The sequence below is a fragment of the Platalea leucorodia genome, assembly GCF_965183815.1.
Source record: "Platalea leucorodia genome assembly, chromosome: 1".
Classification (NCBI taxonomy): domain Eukaryota; kingdom Metazoa; phylum Chordata; class Aves; order Pelecaniformes; family Threskiornithidae; genus Platalea; species Platalea leucorodia.
The window spans coordinates 55,913,610-55,938,295 of NC_138823.1; the positions used below are offsets into that span (position 1 = coordinate 55,913,610).

Consider the following 24,686-nt stretch of genomic DNA (forward strand, 5'->3'; position numbering starts at 1 on the left):
TCTTTAGCTCAATATGAATTGTAAATTTATGTGATAAATGTGTTGAAGCAACATAGTCTTTTTCTCTTAGTGTCCTAGCATGAAATGCAGCTGAAAGCTGATTTGTTTTCTGAAAACTTGTATGATTCTTGGCACAACCATAGACAAAAGAACAGTGGCTGCTTACTGTGTTGCTTATTCTTGCCTTCATTCACATCCATTCATTCATGCACATCTATTACAATGTACAGAAAAACTTTTGAGGGCATAATTGAATAGCATAATTTCTAACTAGGAGTGAAGATGTTGGATTTCAGTAATTTTAGGAAAAAAGTGCTATTTTTCAAAGTTATTAAAAAATACCTTAGTGAAAATCAGATTACACTGGCATCAGGAACTTGACGGCTTTGTGAGTTGAACAGCTGGCAGTGCTGGTTATGGAAAAGGTGGTTTGACTGTCTTCTATTAGGCTGTATTTCCCTAGAGCCCTAGGATGGATGTAGGAGGTTTGTCCTCATGACGAAGTGAAAATCTAATACAGTGTTTCCTGAACGGATGTTAGAGAAATGGTCTGGTGTGGTCTCGTAATCACAGTCTTGATGATTGTATGTTTCTTAGGTTACATTGTGTTTTAAATAGAGTGAAGTGTCAGGATGAGCAGACCCTTTATTATGATGGATTTTGGCTGCGAGACATGCATTTCAGTCCCTTCCTCCCAGCTGGGGGGAAAAGACTGACCATCCCCACCCTGTTTTTTCCTTCCTTCTGGATTGCATTTTGTTTCATCTCAGATTTTCCAGTATATACATTTCTTTCTTGAATATCATCTGTGCTGTTTTATATTGTTTCCCACTTGTACAATTTTGTATTGTTTCCCAAATGCCTTCCCCTGCTCTCCTCTCCCCTCCCCTGGACAACTCTTTCTGGAGCAGCTCTACTGTGCTGTATTTTAGTGATGTACGAAGATGCTGGGGTACTCAGGTGAGGTGAAATGGAGTAAGCAGTTTGTAGGATAATCAATTAAAAAAGTGGAATAAATATGAAGCTCCTGAAAGCAGACAGCTGTCTTCTTTCGTTTTCTTGAAATTTGCCTATCTCTAACAGATCATCGCAACTGCTTACGTCCTTCGTCCCTCGTAAATACTATCATGAGCGATTCTTGAGCTTACCCTTTGTCAGAGCAGCACTGTACCTAAGGAAACAATTTAGGCTTTTGCCTCTAGGCCTTGGTAGCTCTATAGGAGTAAATGAAATCAGGAAAAAAAAGAAATCAAATGAGTAATTTCTTACTATGTTTAGATGTTTTGTTTTTAATGTTTTCAATGTGTTTTCTTTTTCTGGGGCCAGATCTGTTTAATATCTTTATCAGTGATCTGGACAAGGGGATTGATTGCACCTTCAGTAAGTTTGCAGATGACACCAAGTTGGGTGGAAGCGTTGATCTGCCTGAAGGTAGGAAGGCTCTACAAAGGGACCTGGACAGGCTGGATCGAGGGGCCAAGGCCAACTGTATGAGGCTCAACAAGGCTGCGTGCCGGGTCCTGCACTTGGGTCACAACAACCCCATGCAACGCTACAGGCTGGGGGAGGAGTGGCTGGAGAGCTGCCTGGAGGAAAAGGACTTGGGGGTGTTGGTTGACAGCCGCCTGAACATGAGCCGGCAGTGTGCTCAGGTGGCCAAGAAGGCCAATGGCATCCTGGCTTGTATCAGGAATAGTGTGGCCAGCAGGACCAGGGAGGTGATGGTGCCCCTGTACTTGGCACTGGTGAGGCCGCACCTCGACTACTGTGTTCAGTTTTGGGCCCCTCACTCCAAGAAGGACGTTGAGGTAGTGGAGCATGTCCAAAGAAGGGCAACGAAGTTGGTGAAGGGTCTAGAGAACAAGTCTTATGAGGAGCGGCTGAGGGAGCTGGGGTTGTTTAGCCTGGAGAAGAGGAGGCTGAGGGGAGACCTTATGGCTCTCTACAGCTACCTGAAAGGAGGCTGTAGCAAGGTGCGGATTGGTCTCTTCTCCCAAGTAACAAGCAATAGGACACAAGGAAATGGCCTCAAGATGCGCTAGGGGAGGTTTAAGTTGGATCTTAGGCAAAACTTCTTCACAGAAAGGGTTATCAAGCATTGGAAGAGGCTGGCCAGGGAAGTGGTTGAGTCCCCATCCCTGAAGGTATTTAAAAGAGGTGTAGATGTGGTGCTTAGGGACATGGTTGGGCTTGGGCATGTTTTGGTGATAGCTCTCCTCAATGAACTGGAAGAAGTAGTGAAGGTAAAATTGTAATAAAATCCAAGTGAGGAAAGGATAGAGGCATTCTACATAATAATTAAATTAATAGGGGCAGCTTCTGTTACCAACATAAGAAATCACAAATAAATGCTGAGTGAAAAAGAGATACCTATGTCCCTCGGCTGACAGAAGGGTGAAGTGCTGCAGACTGCTGCTTCAAAGTCACAACTGGCTAATGTATGGTCTGGGAGCTAAGAAAGAGTATAGAAAACACTGTCATGTGTTTTACTGTAGTTTTTCAAAACAGACGTGTCATTTCAAGTCCTTTAAGAGGTACTGCTTGTTAACTTGTCAAAAGAAAGTATACCCAAGTGTTACCTTCTGTATATAACTGCAATATGTACAGCTGTTGCCCACCCTCCCAGTATGTCCTTACTAGTCTCCATTTCAAGTAAACGGGGAAGAAAATATGTCTCCCACATCTCTGCCCTGTAGCATCTGCTTTGTTTGCCAACCAAGATGATTGAATGCTTTTACACATTTAGTAAAGGGGTTTTGTGCACTCCTGGGTGGTAGCTATAAAAATAAATTAAGTGAATCCTATGCTATAAACTATATGAAAGAGGTGTTCAGTTGCGTTTTTGTTTTTCTCAGGAGGCTTATTCCACTGCCAGAGTATCTTTTGAATTTTTAATTCTATTTTAAGTATGTGAAAAGAAGGTTCCTTTTGTTAGTTATTTGTAGGTCAAAGCTTTATGTTGAAATGTTTCAGGCAGTTTATACAAGGAACTTCTGCATTTTGAAGCACAGTTTTGTCATGTATTTGTGATAAACAAGATACAAAACATATGGGAAATCTGCCTTTTATTTATTAATTTTTGTAGTGGTTTTGACCACAGTCCAGAATTTCAGCAGGTTGAGTCAGCTCCAAAACACATGTACATCACCCATCTCTCTTTTGCAACAGGTATGCCCAATGTGATCTTTTAATAAGTTATATACATCTGTAGGTTAAATATATGTTACAAATTGGACTTCCAGTTGTTCTTGAAAAGTCATTCCAAAGTACTTATCATATGGAGATTTTTTTTTTTCTTATAAGGCTTTCTTTCAAAGAAGTTATCATAACAATATTTATTACATTTATAAAGTGAATTCCCTAATCTGGAACTCAATTTAAGTATTAAATTAATAATTAAAAAGGTGCAACAGTATGCTTACAAAAAGAAATGAAAACTAAAAACATGCCAAAACAAAAAACCACATGAACTACCACCCCCCCAACCGCTAAAATTTATCCATAGCAGCTGTTTGTACAACGAATGTCTCTCTTAGTATTAACTTGTGTTGGACTAGTAGACCAGCTAGTAGTTTTAACACCTAGCATGATATCCTTCCCTATTACTAAAGCATAAAATCCAAATGACTTTTGCAAATAGGCTTGTTTTAATAATATCTTTCAAAATAGGGTTTCCTAAATACATTTCTACATAATCCTGTACTTACTTTATTGGTTTGAACACTCGAGTATTTCTTTTTGTCTAATTAATGACAACTGCAGCAGGGATATAATTTGTGTATGTAAGCATACACGTGCACTTGCCCATATAATCCATGCCAAACATTAAGAAAAGCTATCACTAATATTGCAAAAGCAAACACCCTGGCATTAAAAAATGCCAGAAATACGTTTGCTCACGGAATGTTAATATTCACCCATTTTCCCATGGACCTTATAAATATTCACTGATATAAAAGTGACACAAATGTATGGATATTATTTGCTTACAAGAGATGGGCGATATTTATTTTACGAGCCCTTACTCAATGTCTTGTCTTTTATCCTTGGTGAGTGGTATCTGTTCCTATGCCTTGGTATCTAAAAGGAGTTTAAATGCACATTTTTTCAGGGCTTTTCACTAGAGTCCAGGAAACCAAATTTTGAATTATTCTCAGTATCTATTAGGCAAGGGTAATTTTTCAGAAAACATTTTATTTGTCTATATATGGGCAGGTTTCCAGGGGAAGTTAGAACTGACAGATGTGTCTTCCATAAAATGCAAGTTTGCTACAGTGTCCCGTGTCACCAAAGCTGAAACATTTTTGGAGATGTGTGTTGATTCAGTTTCTGTCAGGTAAATGGAGGGAGAACAGAGAGAACAATTGTAAATGTTTTATGAACATGCGGTGAGCTTTTGAAGTCTCATAAATAACAGCTTTAACTGTTTATCCAAAACGATTTTTTCCTGTATACTGTCATCACCTGCAATACTGCTGGAATTGGGTCCATGAATTTGGAACTCTGGCATTCCCATACGACCTTTTCCACATATCTTAGTACAATTTTGTATCATTTGCCATCTGTTATTCTCCCTTACAGCCAGAATTAATATCTGGCCTTTCTTAGTTGCAAAATACATCCTTTTACCTCATCATCTTCTCTCTGGCTCATGGGATTTTTCCAGATAATTCTTCCATCCTCTACCTTTTTCAAAACCCTTTCTGAGAACAGCCGCAATCAGAGATGTTCTTTAATTGTAAAATCTGTTCCGTCTGTCTCTTCTCCCTCACCCCCGCGCATATGCAGACTTGACAAAATGTAGATAGTTTTAAATTAGACCGACTTTATGCAGCACATGGTTTTTCAGACTCCCTGGCCAGTAATCTAGATTACAGTATTATTTTACAGCTCTGAACACTTGCCTCTAGTATAAATCAAAAACTCGGTATATTTTAAGAGAAAATAAATGTTCCATTTTAAAACAGACTACCCACTGTTGAAAGCTCACTTGTAAAGCCTGGCTAAGAATTTTTGGTGTGCGTATGTCACTGCAGATACGCGGCAGCTCTGCGTGCGCTTTGGAGGCGCACAGAGAAGAGTTTCTTTTGCTGACTATCTCTGAGCTAGCATGTCTGGAAAGTCCTTTTAACATGTAATGCTGTAACACCTTTGAGAGGGCAGGTAGAGCCTTTTTTTGCTGAGAATCTACACATTATGTCCTGTTTGTAATACATTCCTTAAACCATCTGTTTATGTAGCTGTAGTTAGTTTACTTGAAGCTTTATTGGCTCAACCATTTATTGATTTCAGAGAGGTAAACAGTTTCGTATTAGGCAATTTCTGTCATCACCCTATCTTTAATAAAAGTTATGCAGCAGACCAGACCTCTCGTACAGGTTTAAAGACAGCATTTTAATTTTTTCTTACATTAAAAATTGTCCATTGATTCCCACTTCTCTGTTAGCCAGTTTATAATTGAGAATGGCTTTTTATTTTCCACTTTATGACTTCTTACCTGCCCTTAAAGGAGGAGTAGTTTATTCCCTGCTTTGATGGTTTGTCAGCTTTAGGGGCTCAGGGTCCCATTTTCCTAATGCTGTGTTTCTCAGATCATTTTCTAATTGTCATGAGAGTGTCTGGACAGGATGATTGCCCTGAAATCTAAAACTTTAAAAATGTAAAAGGAAGCACAAGGCAGCACAGTAATGCTGCCTCGTCGCCCTGAGCAGTAACTGTTGGGGATGAACGATGACTCATTGACAGTCTAGTCAAGCTTAACAATTGCAGTTTGTCACAGTGTTCAGTTATTTCACTTTCCATTTACCTTGGTATGTTGTCCAGGTGATGTTCTTGGTCCATTGCTGTTGGATGCAGGGATGTTCATGAGGACAGGAGGGAGTGCGGCTGGCTGAGGAATGGTATATTCTTGGTTTGGGCAGAGGCTCCTTTTTTTTTTTTTTTTTTTTTTTTTTAAATAGACAGAAAGAAAAGATCCATTGCCTAATAGGAGATTAATCTTTCACTGCAGTATCAAAGCCCCCTGATACTGCACATGATCTAGACACCCAGCTTTTCGATCAGATATCAAAACTTTTATTTCTGTTTCAAAGAATAGCTACATTGTACGTAGAGTTAATCGACATAAACACATTTCCAGTGTGAAACTGAAAATACAGAGACAACAGAATTTATAATACTTTTTAAATGAGATAAAGAAGAATACCAATAAAATGTGGGATTCAGTAAACTCATCTTCTGGGTTCACCTATTCTGCAAGGGAATTCATGGTACTGTGGCAGACCAGAAACCACAGGGTTTTGCTGTAAAGAAAAAATGTATTTTATCCCAAAGCAGGGCCCTTGTATCAGTTGTAGTGTGCACATATGTTCCCTGCCAATGCTAGCACTGATACTCATAAGCATCACAAGTTTTAGCACTTGTACATTTGGTAGCAAATTTTTGATAGAAAGTACATATTGATTTCAGATCATTGCAGTATACAAGACCAACAAAAATAAAGTAGTGTCCAGCGTAACTTGAACTTTTTTCTCTGTTAGTTTTTGTCACTGAACTGACTTTGTCTTCTATTATCCTACTTTTTTACAAGGTATTCTTGGAGAGTACTTCGTAACAGATGTAGTTAGTCTGTAACACACAGAATACTTTGAATAAAACTTTATTTACATTAGGAAAAATATAGTGTATTCTTTATCCTGTTTACTTTAATTGGTTGCTTTCATCTTAAATTATATTCCTCATTTAAGCTCATAGATTTTTCAAGATCTAAAGTAATTTAACCAAGGAAAAATAGGAACGTTCAAAAAGAACTACATTTGGACAATGGCATAGTTATATTGAACTGGATTCACAAGGGTTAAATGGATAATTGCAGTTGAAAGAACCGTAGGCTGTAATAGACTGTGTTGCATATTGTGCATTTGTGGATTCTATTTCTCTTAGGAATCCAAAAATATCTGTAAAATGTAGCATCAGCCAAAGAATCTTAATGGGATATGTATCTCCTGTTTTACTTATAAATATTTCAGTCAGCACAGTATTCATCCTTTAAAATACAGTTTGGCTATCCAAACTCTAATGCCGGTATAACAGGCAGGGAAATTGCTTTGCTTGATTAAACTATATAGCAGACAATATGTATCTTGATTGTTATTATAAATTCTAATAGCAAAAATGGGCAGAATTTCTCAAGTGTGCTAGTTGATTATAACCAACTGCCCATCCTGGCAGTGGCTCGTGTTTCAAAACAGTGCAGTGACGAGAGACATTAAAGACCACTGATAATTTTTCAGGTTTTACTAGTCCTTGTTGATATCATATGTGAATAAGTTTTTATGAAGTGGAAACCTTGTACAGTAAGTGCATCATGACTAGAAAATAGGTGAAGCACTGCAGAAGAAGGCAGGAGGGCTTGAGTAGATGCAAATGTAGGGTTTTGTTAAATGCGATGACCCATTTCTAAAGAACTTCATCTTGTTTGTAATACAGTTAGATGTGAGGGTCAGAACTTTGGGGAGAAGGCATAAGCCATTAGGACTGTCAATGACTCCTGATTTACAGTAATTGTTCCTTGGCTAATCTGGCTAGGCTTTTTTGTGTTGTTTTCTTCCAGTAAGATGTTCTGTGTTATTCTTAGCTCAGTCTATAAACTTGCCTATACTCCCAACACCTATATATGCCTTGTACGCTATTTTAATCTACAAAAGACTGTCCAAAAAGTCATGGTTGTGCAAAGCCTTCATTAGTATTCATCTTATCCTTAGTGGCTGGCTGCAGAAAGAAACGTGGCTTGGCATCTGTGCTGTTAAAGATCTTATGTATGCTGGTCAATTCGCTGGATAGGTGGCTGTACAGTTTAATTACTCGTAGTAATACTTGCTACAGTTTGGTTATTAGTTGTGGATGGGAGTGACTTAGGAATGGAAGGAGTTCCAAAGTTCCTTTTAAACTCTTCCTGTAACAGATGTGAAGATTAGATACCCATTTTGAGGAAGTTATAAGATAGTGAAATCACAAAAGTTTGAAGGATGTAAATGGCAAAGATAAAAAAAAGAAGTCCTAACAGAGTGATTTAGCTATAGACTCGCAAGAGAAATAAAGAAAAACGAGCAGTGAGAAATGGTCCTGTTTTGACAGACAAATGGTCTAGACAAGTAGAACTGTCATTCTATTTAGCCATGTTTTTGACATCTTCCTAACTAGTCAGAAGGGGAGAAGCTTTTACTAACCAGCTGGAATCACACACTCTTCCCTTTTTTCCAATATTGGACATTTTGCAGTGCTTGGCTGTGCTTCTGGGTTTGAGCAAGAAAACACCTTAAAGTTTTCTATGGCTTCTTATCGTTAGAGAAATGTATGATGTAATGAGGTACGGGAGCTATTCTGTACATTCATTAGTCCTGTGTTTGAATTGTAAACCCTGATTTATGCCAGATTTTCTTGGGGTGTATGTTTTTTCACATGCTTGACTATATTGCACACTGCATAACTTGATATTTAAATTTATGTCCTAGTATCATTTGGAGTACCTTTGCACGGAAACTACCTTTTGCTTCACCTGTGGTTTGGTTTTTTTAATTTTTTATAAAAAAGCACAAACAGGTTTGTGAAAGTTGATGTTTTTCTTTTGTGTCTGAAAGTTAGCTTGTGGCCTATTTTATGAAGTTTGAAGTAATATTTATGCAAGGATTAGAACGAATGTGTAAATGGCTGCCTAATTTTCTAAGCCTTCCCGCTGGAAATGTTGCAGATGTTATTTGATATACTTTATACAAATCTCTTGTATTTCTGAATTTGTTTAACTTTGGGAGAGAGAGAATTTAGATCTGTTGTTATCATTCAGGTGAAATATTAGAGTTTGGAGTTGCAAGTTCTTTAATGGGTTTTCTTTTCCCACTGGATTATCTAATTGAATCTTGTGCACTTAACATTGTACAGCAAGATGCAATGTCCAGAGGTGCCAATTTCTCTAATATACCTAGAGCTAACAAAAACTTCCTATAGAAAGATATTTTAGAACAGAGAACAGTATAGGATGACCTGTATCCAAGGGCAGGGCAAAGATGATGTGTCTATAAAGAACAATGGCACTGTAAGAGAACAAAAAATGAAATTATTTGGTGACCGCATATAAAATTAATTTCTTTTGAAGATTATATGCTTGCAAAGTGCTTGTCATGAATCTCAAATATAAACTGTGACTAGCTATTAGGAAGGCTGGACTTCAGTTAGCTAAAGCTTGTCAGGTGCAATGAAATTTTGTCTTCTATTATCCTACTTTTTGATAAGGTATTCTGTAATGCCATTTATAATGTTCTAGGAGAATTTAGATTTTTAAAGTCTTTTTTAAAGCTAGATTTTGTCTGTTTCCTATTTTAATACAGCTTGGCAAGGCTAAGCCTGCTGTGCCTATGGACAGATAGCAAAGATGATGAATAGCCCTAAAGTTTAGTTTTGTTTGAACAGCTGCAGAATTTACTTTAATGTGGACTGAAATATCCGTGACTAGGGTTATATTTGTTTTCCCAAATAGGAAAGATGTCATTCTTCACTGGAGTGAAACATCAAACATCAAATAAAACAGAATTTTGTAACCCCGTGTTAGTCTCCTGTTAGAAGAGAACGATGTAAAAAAGCTGGAAAGGTTTCCTCTGTACCAAAGGGAAAAAGCAAACCTGTTCCATTTTCCTGTGGATAATGTTAGATTCCATTCTTCTAAATTTGTGACATTAGATTTTTCCCTGTCCCAGCTTGGGATAGTGTGAGCTTTTATAACATGTTATTCTTTTCTAAATTACTTAGAAGAGAATGGGGAAAAGAGAGGAACTAATACTGTTCTCTTTCAGAGAGTTTGAGGCGACGCGTAGATTGGCATTTTGAGATAGATGTGCTCTGTGTTGTACCAGAGGCCCTGATCCCACAAACACCCAGGCTGGTACCGGTTTGCAACGCAGCACACCTGGGAGCACCTAGGCCTTCCCTTACTTGGAAACCAAGATACAGGAACGGGAGCTGATGTTCCCACACTCAAAGTTTTCTTCTAAAATGTAGGTTCTCAGGCATGGAATAGTTTATTTTTCCTGAAGAATGTTAATCAGTCAATCTTCTGATGTTCTGAGTTTTACTGCTTTTTATTTTGCTGGTTTGTTTTTGATACCTGATGATTGTGTCATAGGAGAAAAATTTGTCTGCAGTTCTAAATCTGCTCTTCTACCCTTGGGACTTTGTTTTCATGACAAGAAGGTTTTATGCCCTCTCAGAAAGTGATGATTAATAAATATATAATCATTTGTATTAAAAGACATTTAAAAATTACACAGCCTGCATTGAATCATGTTGCAGTTGTTAGGATTAGAGAATCATAATCTGTTATCTGCATGCCTTGTTTAATTTTGATCTTTGTGTTTATCTTACAGGATGCTGTACTTTCGATGAGCCTCTCAGTTCCTGTGGCTATAGTCAGTCAGATGATGATGATCTTAACTGGGATCAGGTGAACGCACCAATAAAGCCCTCCTCAAGTGAAGGGATGCCATCTGGTTGGTCTTCTATTTTGCTTTGTTTCTCTTTGACACTAGCTTATGTGTTTATTCAGCATTTCTTGACAGTAGTATTGTTAGAACGCTTCTTTGTCTAAATCTGTTTGTTAATTGCAATACTCAGATCTTCCGAGTGATTTTTGTGAGGGATATTTTGCAAAGCAAAGGTTTTCTTCCATTGTGTGGGGAATGTGAAGGCTAGAAAGTAGAAATAGAAACTTGGTATCATCGGGGAAGGCAAAAAGAAAACAGAAAGATGGTGTGAAAATGAATATGAAGTAGTACTAAAAGCAGGCAGACAGGACTACTCAGGAAGACTCAGAGGAAGAAGGAATAGTAAGAGATAAAACAAAGATGGCCTTAGGTATTTTCATTGAAAGCGATATTCATGAAAATCTGTTCTGAAAAGAAATGGAGAGTGAAAAAGAGGTGAGAGAAAAGGTAGAGGAGAGGTATCCTGAAACAAAGGGCCTCAATGATATTATGCTTGTTGTATTTAACAGACAGTTGTGATACTATTATTTAATGTACTTTGTGCACTGCATGCGGCTGGACCTAATTCCATAGCAACAACCCTTGCATTCTATTGAACTATAAACTTACTCTGGTAATACAGTCATTCCTTTACCAATTCACCCACACAAATATGTAAAATCTAACTATTGGTTTTAAACTATTCACTAGCCTAAAATTCATCGATTATTCTTTTTTTCATGTTTTTATCTAGGCATGTTAAGTGTTTCCCCCATGTACTGATCTCCATCTCCTGGGGGATGATTGCCTGCAGCCCAGCTCAGTATCTTCTTTGGCTTTTAAAGACTGAGCCTCCTGTAACTATTGTCACCTAAAAGTAGCCAAAACAAAAAAAACCACTTCATAAAATCACTGGTTGTAGCAACATGGGATTTCTTCTGCATTAGCTTCATAATTTAGTTTAAATATATCCAGAACACTTAAAAGCATTGCAGATGAATGTCTTGGTGTTTCATATCCATTTCAATTAGTTCTTTAAAGCACCCATAATGTACTTTGGCGTTTCTGTAAAATCTCTTTAATAGTTGCCCTTCACAAGAAAATGTTCCTCTCTTATTTTTGGATAAGGGAATTAGGAGAGAAACAGTGTGAATCTTCAGAAGTGACTATATAAACAGAACCTGAATGTATGCAGTCATCACTAGTGGACTAATAAATGCACTAATGTACAATATGCACTAATCAGCCCTAGATATCATTCACTTGTAAAAATACTCTCAGCGGTCTTCACTATACATTTATCAATGTTGCCATGTGTTGTGGACAACATCATATGTGAGGTTGATGGTTGAACTGAAGTGCCTTTTCCTTCAGCGCTTCGTTTCCTCTGGCAAAGGTAGGAGTCCCAGCTTCGAGAGGAATGTTCGGTTTGCCTGAGTCCTGGCACTTAGATCGTCATGCTAGATTGAGTTCATCATCCCAGATAAAGGAGATTCTTGTAAATTCCTTTTTAAACTGGCTCTTTTCCAGTGGCCTTGGCACACACTGCTAAAATTTTTCTGGACTATTTCATTAATGCTTAATACTCTTTCTCAAGTTAGAGCTAACACACATAGTTTATCAGTCATCTTGGCTTGCAGTACAAGCTATACATTCTTTTCTCAAATACGCGACTGGAAATTCTCTTTCTGTTCCAAATTTCATTCATTACTCTCCCCACTTGGATTTTGTGAAAGTAATTATCACTCTATGTTGTTCAGTCTTCTTCGCAGATAGAAGAGGTTCAAATCTATGTTCTTTTCTGTGATGACCATAGGCTTGAAGATTTTTTGGTTAGTTTTTTTTTCCCAGGGGCAAGAGTCCAGACTAGGGACTGGTATTTTTATGGAGGGGAAATGATATATATGTAATTTTATTTATCAGATGTCATACAACTTGTTTCTTATTTGTCTTTCTGCCTTTTTATCAGAAGACTAAAATAATGTTCTGATGATCAAGTAAAAAGTATATTAAATATGGTAATAAATAATATTTAGAGTTTAGGGAGTTTTATTTCTGCCCATAAAGGAAGTGAAATATGCTTTGGGAGTCTTGGGTCAGAAGATGAACGAGTTACTCTGAGGAGGGTTGTGGATATTGGTGCCTTAAAAGGTCAAAAACCCCTTTGAGGTTTTGAGAGGAAAAGAAATGCTCATTTTTTGCAAATGAGAAGCAGTGTGTCTAAGGGCACGGTTCAGTCAAGTGGTTATCTAATTTTTCATCATAATTTCATCTAGACAGTTTTTTCCTGTTCTTGTTCAAATCATCATCTTAATGATTTTAATTAGTTTTCAGTTAGCCTTAGCCAGAGAGTTATGTGATACACTTAAAAAATGATTTCAAGTAGTGTGTTAGTAGTTTCTGAGCTACATATTTTAGAAAAAATAACTTCAGATGATAATGAATAGAACATCTTAGATTAATGGTTTGTGGGGAATTCTTGGCTTGAAAGCAAAACGCTTTATGCAACAATGTTGTAATACTAGACTGAAACAAGAACTCTCAGTTCAGTAGTCCCTTGTCAGTAGAAAAAATTAGTCTACATAACATTACTAATTTCAGGCAATATGCTCTAGTGAGTGAGTTGATGTCAATATATAGTATTTTGTATAATTTGGTAGCAGTGAGGGGGAAGCACGCTAGTTGCGGCATTTGATTTATTTTAATCCACATGAGACTGCTGAGACCATAGCTGTACTTCAGATAGATAAATATTTTGGCTTGAGATGTTATTTCAGTGGGACAAAAGAAATGTCATAACATTCATGCATATGTGTGCATGCATTAATGTACACGCTATATATTTACATGTTAGTGAACATTACTGGTTCTTTGTAAGATCTGGTTTTAGATGAAAACTGGTAAGTTGTATCAAAGATAATAACAAAAAGTTTCCAAAAGAAAGTGTTTTTTACAGTGGATTGTTATGGTAGTATAAAAATATGAAGTCATTGCTACTAAAGTAAGTAGGATGCTAGTGCTCTAATTTTCTTGATAAATATAAGCATGACCTTTAATGAGTCAGTACTAATCTGAAATTGCATTAAACAGTCCCAAAAAGCAATGATATGTATATATTTCTGTGTATATTGGTATGGATTAAATGAGAGTGGTTAATCCACTGCTCTTCTGTTTCCAGTGTCCTGTGAGTCAGAGTAAATGCTGTAGGAAGAGTGGCTTTTCCCTTTTCTCAGCCTCTGTCTTTCTCCTTGTTGTTCTGTTCCAGGAATATGTGTTTATGATAGTGTTCAAAGCTGTAATTATAGAAACACTTAGTCATTATTAATGCCATCTTGCATTGTCCTATAGAACAGTTACAGCAGTTTGATGTTAATGTGTTTATATAAATACACATTTACAATTATAGCTAACTGTAAACCCTCTAGCTGTAGTCCAATAAAGATGTCTTCAGAAAAATATGCCTGAACAGTAGATTACTGCGTTGGCAACCTGTCGGCAGTGGGGCAGGGGCACTGCAGGAGCAGCCTCTGTGAGAAGAAAGCAGGGGCTGCCCCATGTTGGACTCATCCCATTCCAGCTGGCTCCAGTGGACCCAGCACAGGGCACAGCTGAGCCCCTTAGTGACGCTGGTGGCACCTCTGGGATAGCATGTTTAAGAAAGGGTAAAAAACATTGGGCAGCAGGTGTGAGAGAGAGGAGTGAGAGGAGCAGCCCTGCAGACACCAAGGTCAGTGAAGAAGGAGGGGGAGGAGATGCTCCAGGCGCCGGAGCAGAGATTCCCCTGCAGCCCGTGGTGAAGACCATGGTGAGGCAGGCTGTCCCCTGCAGCCCATGGGGGTTAACGGTGGAGCAGGTCTCCACCTGCAGCCGGTGGAGGCCCCCTTACCACAGCAGGCAGACATGCCCTAAAGGAAGCTGTAGCCTGTGGAGAGCCCACACTGGAGCAAGCTCCTGGCAGGAGCTGCGGCATGTGGAGAGGAGCCACACAGGAGCAGGCTTTGCAGCCTGTGGGGTACCCACGCTGGAGCAGTACATTCCTGAAGGACTGTACCCTGTAGTAAGGACCTATGTTGGAGCAGTTCCTGAAGAACTGCAGCCTGTGGGAGGGACCCACGTTGGAGCAGTTCATGAAGGACTGTCTCCTGTGGGAGGTACCCCATGCTGGAGCAGGGGAGAAGTATGAGGAGTCATCTAGTTGGTAAATTTTCTGGGAGAGATCTTTATGCTTTCTTGCCTCACTGTTGGAAGGTGCTCCCTTTAAACACATATGTGGCCTTCTCGTTGTTTTTAAAACTTTCTTTTGTTATTCTTGTCTATTAAAAAAAAAAAAAAATTGTGCCTAAATCCCTTCACACTGTTCTGATCAGTACTGTTTCCTTACCTCATTCTTTTGTTCCATTTTTTATTTTGTGTTTACCCAGCAGTTCTTGTTTGGTGCTCCAAAGTCCTGTGATAATGCAAATAAACATAAACAGTCTTCTGGAGCTTTTCTTCCTGCATTTTTAATCTGATTTTTGGTTGATCTCCCAGATCTTGATTTCTATGCCTGCCCTACTCTCTCTCCATAGTCCCATTTATGCTCATGTCCTATCGAGTTCATTGTGGCCTGTCAGCATTTTGGCATTGTGATGTTCACACAGAGTATTCTGGTACTTTACATTAAAACTCCAAACTGTTGCTTATTCGGAGGTGTTTATAAGAAGGCATGTAGGCTGCGTGTGTGAGACTGCAGCAGCGAAGCCGTCTCTCTTGACACCTAGGAGGTGTGTCCTAGAAGGGAAGAACAGAAGAACCAAGAGCAACAGAGGTGTTGGTTGGATTAACAGGCAGGCTGGTTACCAACTGAAGAATTAATATGTGTGTAAGTACATATATGGACACATCCATGTGTATGGATGGATGCTAGTTTACTGATTGAGAACAACTGGCAGGCAGAGAGCAGTGAAGAGAAGAGAATGCAGGGTCATATGTCTGAAACAGGGAGTTAGGTAGGATCTGGAGTAGTCTGAGGAATGAGTAGGAGAAGAGTTGAGAAAACTCAGATAAGTAAAACAAATAAACAAACAAAACACAGAGAAGCAGGCAAACTTCAAATCAAAACAGAATTTTTGAGATATTTGAGTGCATTGTGTTAGTTTATATACTGCTACAGTGAGTCTTGTCACTGACAGTGATACAGTTAGAATTTTACAGATTACTGTAAGAAATGCAAATATTGTCAAGGGTCTGCTCTATTTGTCGTTTGCTGGATATAATTTCTGTTCACGTCTATGTATTTTGTTACAAAACACTGTGTAAAATCCTTCTACAGTGTTTCACAGTTCCAGTTGATTTCTGAAGGACAGTAGCATCGTTTTTCTTCAGTGCAGTGGCTGGTTTGATATCACTGAAGGGATGTCACTGCATTTGCAATGAGTCACTGGCATCAGCCTTTCATTCATTTTAGAATAGTTCAAAATCAATTATAAATCAAATCTTCACAGGCTGCCATTCAGTGCATTGAAAGGATGTTTTCAGCAATGAAGCGTTCTGTTTAACACAGTGCTGGTCAAAGCCAGGATGAGGATTCTGTTTGTGCAGTTTGAGGTGATAATATATGATTTTCGTGGCTATGTCTAATTTTTTGAATGACCTACTATGGTTATTTGTATCCTGAATATCTAGTGTTCCTTCATGTTTAGCAATGTCTATGCAGTGTCTGCAGAAAATGCATATAATGCTTGTATTAATTATTGTTTAAAATGGCCTTTTGATACCTAGTTAGCAGACATGCATAGCTGGCAGATACTCCATAAACCAAGATACTCATTTAAAGGAGTATTTAATATTATAGAACATGAAGTAGTTGTGTGAAAAATGTACGTTGTTGCTTAATTGTGTGTAAAAGAGTTGTGATCCTTTTAAAAAGACAAATAAAGTGATCAGTTGGCAAGTCTATATTATGGCCAGCTGCAGTGTCTTAACATGTAAAGTTATAGTTATACTTTGCATTGTGACGAGTATTTTATCATTAAGTGTATTTTAGCACTGCATTGTGTTTGTGTTCTGTGTTAGCAGGGATGCTTTTATTCTGTTTACATTCATATAGAAGAGAATTAAATGTGTTTCTTATTCAGTGCTGTTTCTTCTAGATTACTTTAAATAGCTGCATTTTTTAATTCATTTGAATGCTATCCAGAGATGACGTAAATTACTGTCAAGGTGTGGGAGCTACACCTTGTTTACTGTGTTCAAGTTAAATTTTTTCGTAGAATTTTCTAGACCTAAAACACTAGCATGTTTAGCATTTTATTGCACATCCAGGTAATAGCTGCAGGCATTAAGGACATGCCTCTTTTGCAAGCAGCTCCAGCTCATGTTGACACATTCAAGCCAGTTTCCAATTAACTGCGTAAGCTAATATCAGTTGCTACTAATACGGAGCAACATGGAGGTCAGCCCAAGCAAACCACCTGAGTACGGACCCAGCTAGCTTTGTGCTACCATGGCTACAGCGCAAGCACTAAAGGGCTTAGCACTTTAAAAACATACCTAAAGACTTATTGAGTAGTGTGCTTAACAGATTTGTTCCAACAACCAAAATAATGCCACCAGCTATGTCTGAGCTTGTTGTGGTAACTTACAGGAAACTTACGGTCATTTTTGTGACTTCTGACCTGACTTATGGATTTCAGCGCCTGGCACAAATACTGGCTTTATTACACATACTGAGCATCCAATATTCTTGCAAAGGGAAGTAAAAGATTAATCAGCTTCAGAATCTCTGATTCTGGATCACTGACGGACAATGTTCCTAGCTTGCTTAATAGGCCAACTAGATAAGTTATTTGAATGTATTTTGCCTACATGCCTAATAGCTTTCAGACAAAAAGGTGGGGTTAATATGCTAATGATTTATTTGATCTTTTGTTGTGGATGTTCTCTATGTGAGACTTCTATTTTACACTTTTTTCTTCTCTTGTAGAACAAAACATTTTGAATATAAACAGTGTGGTTCATGAGGTAATGGCCAATGTAGATGACTGACTTTGAAATTTTCATTTGAAGCAACAGGCTTTCTTTAGTATTTATAACTGTAACTTACCAGGAGGAGGATACCAGTTGTCCTGTTTTCTTATGCATTCCAGCAGCCCTCTGATGTTTGAGTACAAAACCGCAGAACATGCTGCAACTCATGGGAGTGGGAGACACTATGTTAGAATCCACCAATAGTTGTTAAAGATTTGTTAAAGATGTCTGACTGGAAAATGATATGATAAATTACAATTTTTTTAGTGTTTGAGGAACTCTCCTCTTCCATAGAAGTCAGACAGAGGCTATATGAAAGGTCTTGGAATTCATTTCTCATTAAACCAGAGTATTCTCGAAGCAACCTGGAAGATAGAGTTGACTGCTGAGGTATTTCTGTGTAATACCATGTAGTGCCACACAGTGCTAAGCAAGCCCTTGCTGTGATTACACGTTTCTTGCTGAGGTTATATATAACACCTGCCATAATATATGCTGAGAAACAGCTAACATAATAAGCTAGACACTGGAGCTGGGTTTGAAATGGATTTCTTGACAACAAAAATGTTTAGGATTACAAAGTTTTACTGTTACACATTGGAAACCCAGTCTCCCTACAATCTTCCACCCATAGTGCCAGACACTACCCTGCTGGTTAAGTGCATCAGAATCAGAATCCCTGCTAAATTAAAAGTAGAAGTACACTGAATAACTGGGGTTTTGTTTGTGTGTTTGTTTTCCCTCCCTGGAGCGTTCATGAGGAGTTCCTTTGGATGACGTAGGAGAATCCCAACAGGAGAGAAGGAAAGGGCTTCATGTTGTAAAGCCGCTAAATAATGATTAAAGTATTTTATCAGGGACTCAGGACAGCTACCTTTGCATTACCATCTGGTGAACTGGCATTTTTCAACTGGAATATTGGTCTGTAAAAGAAAAATTCAGTTACCCCTGGTGGAGGCTCTTGGTTCAGAAAAGGCCACACAGAATGTAAATCTTTCCTGGGGATATGCCCGAGACATGTAAATGCACCTCAGGACACTTTAATCTGGGTAGTTTGGGACTCCCGTAGTAATATAAATGAAATAGCACATGCTTTAGCGCAGGGTCCACTAGGTACTGACTCAGTGCTGAAGGCTATGTTATGGTACCTTTGCCATGGGTGTCTTGCTGAAACCACTGCAGTTTCTGCTGCATTTTCAGCAGACTTGTATTAAGTAGCAATATCATTTTTGTATTGCTAGTATAGCAAGTGGGGCAGAAGACCAGGTTGGCTGAACAGGGAACTCCTCATGGAGCTCAAGAGGAAAAAGAAATTGCACAATCTGTGGAAGCGAGGTCAGGCTTCGCAGGAAGAGTACAGAGCTGTGGTTTGCTTATGCAGGGAGAAGATGGGAAAGGCCAAAGCTCAATTAGAGGTGAAACTGGCCGGTGTTGTTTCAGATAACAAGAAGGGCTTTTTTGAGTACATTAATAGCAAGAGGAGGTCTACAGGAAACATTGGACTGATACTTGTGGAAGATGGTCATCTGACTAATAGGGATGAAGAAAAAGTGGATTTTGAATCTAGGGTAAAAATGCATGTTATTAATGATGACATGGGCCATAGGAACAGATACATGGGGGTCCAGTCTTGCAAAGCTAAGCTCATACATGTCTTTATTCTCTTTGCTCCAGGATCTGACTTCCTTATGTACTTGTTTGAAAATAATGCTGCTATGCATGTGCTTAAATATGAACGGCTACACTGCCGAATGGCTCAGGAACCTGTACTCCTGGGTTTTCGGAAGTTATATAGATGGCAGCTAGTGCAGTGGAAGGTTGCTTTCCGAATTCATTCCTTATTTTTAAGCATGTCCTTCTCATATGTTTAACATGCAAAAAAATGCACATAAAATAGCCTCAAACCCTTTTTCTCAGGGAAATATCTTCCTTCAAAATTCAAAAGACTAATAGGGATGAAGAAAAAGTGAACTCATTCAATGCGTTTTTTGCCTCAGTCTTTAATAATACTGATAGACCTTGGGCTGCCTGGTCCCCTGAGTCAGAGGACCACAAGTGTGGGAACAGTGACTTTCCATTTGTGAACACTGAAATTTTAAGGAACCAGCTGTATCAGCTGAATGTTCACAAGTCCATGGGGCCTGATGGGATTCATGCCAGCATACTGAAGGAGCTAGCAGATTTCCTCAGGGGTTGGTATTGGGACTGGCACTATTTAACATCTTTGTTAGCAACATGGACAGTGGGATTGAGTGCACCCTCAGCAAGTTTGCTAGTGACACCAAGCTGTGTGGTGTGGTTGACACGCTGGAGAGTAGGGATGCCATCCAGAGGGACCTTGACAGGCTGGAGAGGTCGGCCTGCATGAACCTCATGAAGTTCAACAAAGCCAAGTGCAAGGTCCTGCACGTGGGTTGGGGCAATTCCAAGCAGAAATACAGGTTGGGCAGAGAATGGATAGAGAACAGCTCTGAGGAGAAGGACTTGGGGGTGTTGATTGATGAGAAACTCAACATGACCCGGCAATGTGCACTTGCAGCCCAGAAGGCCAACCGTATCCTGGGCTGCATCAAAAGAAGTGTGGCCAGCAGGTTGAGGAAGGTGATTCTGCCCTTCTACTCCACTCTCATGAGGCCCCACCTGGAGTACTGCGTCCAGCTCTGGGGCCCCCCACATAAGAAGGACACGGACCTGTTGGAGCGAGTCCAGAGGAGGGCCATGAAGATGATCAGTGGGCTGGAGCTCCTGTCCTGTGAGGACAGGCTGAGAGAGCTGGGGTTATTCCTTATAGCAGCCTTCCAGTACCTGAAGGGGGCCTACAAGAAAGCTGGAGATCATCCTTTTACAAGGGACCATAGTGAGAGGACAAGGGGTGATGGCTTTCAACTGAAAGAGGGTAGATTTAGATTAGATATAAGGAAGAAAATCTTCGTTATGAGGGTGGTGAGGCACTGGACCAGGTTGCCCAGAGAAGCTGTGGATGCCCCCTCTCTGGAAGTGTTCAAGGCTAGGTTGCATGGGGCTTTGAGCAATCTGGTGTAGTGAAAGGTGTCTCTGTCCATGGCAGGGGAGTTGAACTAGATGATCTTTAAGGTCCCTTCCAAGCCAAACCATTCTATGACTCTATATTATGGCAGGACCCCTCTCAATCATCTACCAAAGGTCTTGGGAGTCTAGGGAGGTCCCTGCTGACTGGAAGCTAGCCAATGCTATTCCAATTTATAAGAAGGGTGTGAGGGAAGACCCAGGGAACTACAGACCTGTTAGTCTAACCTCAGTTCCTGGAAAAATTATGGAGACAACTATATGGGGTACTGTTGAAAGGCATTTAAAGAATAATGCAATCATCAGCCACAGTCAACATGGGTTCACAAAGGGAAAGTTCTCTCTAACTCATTTGATATCCTTCTATGATAAGGTTACCTGCCCAGTGGTTGAAAGGAAGGCAGTGGATGTAGTTTTTCTGGATTTTAGTAAAGCTTTTGATACTGTCCCTCACAGCATCCTTCTGGACAAGTTGTCCAGTTGTGGCATGAGCAGGTTCACAGTGTGCTGAGTGAAGAACTGGCTGAACAGCAGGGCTCAAAGGGTTGTAGTGAATGGGGCTACATCTGGCTGGCAACCAGTCACTGACAGTGTTCCTCAGGGCTCAATTCTAGGGCTGGTGCTGTTCAGTATATTTATCAACGGTCTGGATGCAGGAGTTGAATGCACCATTAGCAAGTTCGCTGATGAGGTCAAACTGGGAGGTGCTGTTGACTCTCTTGAGGGACAAGGTGCCTTGCAGAGGGATCTGGGTAGATTGGAGCATTGGGCAATGATTAATGGGATGAAATTTAACAAGAACAAATTCTGGATTCTGCACCTGGGGTGGGGTTACGCCAGACAGAAATATAAATTGGGAGAGGAGTGGCTGGAGAGCTGCCCTGCGGAAAGGGATCTGGGGATGCTGGTCAGCAGTGTGCCCTGGCAGCCCAGAGGGAAAACTGCATCCTGGGGTGCATCAAACACAGCATAACCAGCTAGTCAAAAGAGGTGATTGTCCTGCTGTATTCAGTGTTGGTGTGGCCTCACCTTGAGTACTGCATGCAGTTCTGGGTCTCACAATGTCAGAAGGATGTGAAAGTCCTTGAATGTGTCCAGAAGAGGGCAACAAAGCTGGTGAAAGGGCTGGAAGGCATGTCCTGTGAGGAGCAGCTGAGGACTGTGGGTTTGTCTAGTTTGGAGTAAAGGAGGCTGAGGGGCGACCTCATGGCTCTCTACAGCTTCCTGAGGAGGGGAAGTGGAGAGGGAGATGCTGAGCTCTTCTCCTTGGTATCCAGTGACAGGACATGTGGGAATGGGTCAAAGCTGCACCAGAGGAGGTTCAGACTGGACATGAGGGAGTATTTCTTTACCAAGAGGATGGTCAAACACTGGGACAGGCTTCCTAGAGAGGTGGTCAATGCCCCAAGCCTGTCAGTGTTGGAGAGGCATTTGGACAATGCCCTTAACAACATGCTTTAACCTTTGGTCAGCCCTGAATTGGTCAGGCAGTTGGACTGGGTCGTTGTAGGTCCCTTCCAACTGACATAACCTATGCTATGCTGTGCTGCGCTACGCTATGCTACAGTACGCTACGCTACTCTTGTTTGCCTGGTTATTTTCTTCTATTGCAGAATGAAAATACTTAGCCAATTCCAGAAAAGCTGTGACCAGTAAAAAGCTTGTGAGGACTGTGAATAAACAGTGGGTCTGAAGATGCTCCTCTAGGAGCTGCACTCACTGCGTTGCAAGATCAGGAGGAAGGGGAATAATCAGAGTATTCCTAAATGAGCTTTTTCTTGTTTAGTAATTAATGTACTGGAAAAAAAAAGCCTCTTAATTTCTTGCAGTCTTCAGGGCTTTTCTTTCAGTCTCATGCTTATCCCATTAGATTTCTTCTCATCCATCCTGCCCTTTAGAAACTAATAAAGAATGGATCAAAACCTTTCCTTGCATCTACAGGCTTTAAAGTGTGTAACGTGACTGCCTCCGTTTCAGGGCCTAAGTCAGTTATTTCCTGAGTTAGAAGTTTATCTTTTAAGACAGTTCTTTTGTACAACGAGATCATAGTCATAGTCACAGTTAAAATGCCAGTGAGCTGGAGATGGACTCCATCACTCCTCTTTAGGAGCGCAAACGTTATGATTCCTCAGGGAATCATATTCTTGGCGTATTATTTTAAGGCTTTTTGCTGAAATTAAAGAAGGGAATTCTTGTCTCAATTAGATTTATGGGAGATTTTTTTCATCCCTTCTAACAGCACTTAATTTGTTGGCCGGCATTTATGACTGATAGTATGTTGTTAGCAGCTCGAGCTGCGACCACAGTAAGAGTGGCCAAAAAGTCATTGATTTGAGTGATTTGAGGCAGAGGTCATTAAATGCTGCATCAGAAAGCTATTTGGCAAACCTGTCATTCACGGAGTACTTGTTCTTTGGGTTGAATTTGAAATTACTCTGAAGTACAAGGCAGTGATAAAGAAAGCTACTTCCTCATCAGTGTGAAAAACCAGGCCCTTATTCCGACCAAACCGATATTTTTACACAGTTTAAGAACAATGTATTTTTATCATCTCCCTTTGTCTCCCTCCTTTTACCAGAGAATTATGTGGTTTAAATTACTTCATTAACCTTAATCAAGCCATGTAGGAAAATGCTCTATGTAATACTTTAAAATCTGATACATAGTAGAAGTGTACTGGAAAATGTCTAAAATTTTGTAGAGTGACGTTTCTTTGCTTAGCGTGTGGGCATAAACAAATTTTCAATGAAAGTAATTGGTTCAGCCAAAAGCAGCACATTTAGGAGACTACGTAGAGCCATCTAGAACTTCTGCTTGCAGTGCAGCCTCAAGTGTCTCCATATGTCTACGCTTTATGAACCTCTGCTTCCAAGTTGAGGGCAGTCATGTGGCAGTACGTCAGGTGGCAAATGTGGCTGTGGAGCTAGGTTAGTACACAAGCAAATTGGATGGATTCTGTTTTGTATTGTATTTAAGTTCTCTTGTATTTGAAGCAATCAGATTTCCCAACATATCAGACACAGTCTTAATTCCCTTGTATACGTTTGCAGAACTCAGAGTCAGAGAAGAAGCAATTAAAAGGCTTTCATTAATTCCATGAGTTGAATTAAAGAGCTCAGTACTTTTGTTCTCAGTGTTAAAGCAATATAGTTATTTCCCTCACCAGCTGAAATAATACATTCTTCATCTAGAAGTCACAACATTTCTAATCAACTGCATTTCAGTAGCACAAAGGGAAAAAAAATGCTGTCTGGACCTCATTGAAAATTTAATGATGTACACAGCCATTTAATTATGAGAAAACAGGTGCAGGTAATTATCCAAGTCATAATGTTGCAGCAGCTAATAACATCAAATATTTGTGATAATTGCATGCAAGCAGTTGATCACAGTTCTGTGCTTCTCACATGATACAGATTTGAAAAGCACTTTTTGGTACATACATATTCATATTAGAACATGGAAGCTACAGATGCACTTTTCTCACCAGTAACTTCATATACTATGATTTTGCATTAAGTTAAAAGATGATTGTATTGTTACTTAAAATTTTACTATTTAATTTTTCCCGTTGCCTTAGAGGGGAGGAATGTCCTTCTGCCAAATCTGAGTTCCCGATTTCCCCATACTCTTACAGCCTTTACCTCTCCTAGGTGTCACAGTCAACTCTTGTGTCGTTCTGGTTTTTCTGGTGGAGCATGACTGGGCAGGATATACGTCACAGTTCATTAGTTGCTGTTGTGGCATTCAGCTCTTCCCAACACCCCAGAGACTTCCAGATCAGAAAAAGGTGAGAGTGAGACCTAGACTCAAAAAGGCACGTAGAAACCCACAATAGGATAACAGTGAAATTAAGGTACACAAGTTCAAAACCATGATGGTGGAAGCTCCTCAATAGAATTATAGAGTGGAACATTGTCACCTCTTCCTGGAAGCACCTAAGCACCGTAGAAGTCACACTGTAAAGAAGGGGAGTCCTCCAAGTGCCTGGTACGTATGCAGCTGAGCTTTGTGGCACCAGCCTGAACTCAGGAGTCAGAGGTTCTTCCCAGAATGTCTGTCTTCTGCAATTGCACAAGAAATATATCAAACACGTGGTGACAATGGGATGATCCTTAATGT

General features: G+C 39.7%; 1 protein-coding gene across 3 annotated transcripts in view; it reads left to right on the forward strand.

Moving 5' to 3' along the window:
- PTPRM (protein tyrosine phosphatase receptor type M) overlaps positions 1-24,686 on the forward strand; it is a 490,843-nt gene that overhangs the window by 102,548 nt on the left and 363,609 nt on the right. For all 3 annotated transcript variants that reach the window (XM_082320958.1, XM_082320956.1, XM_082320957.1), the window contains exon 2: positions 10,416-10,538. In XM_082320958.1, coding sequence (XP_082177084.1) covers positions 10,416-10,538 — 123 coding nt within the window. The remainder of the gene's footprint in view (positions 1-10,415; positions 10,539-24,686) is intronic.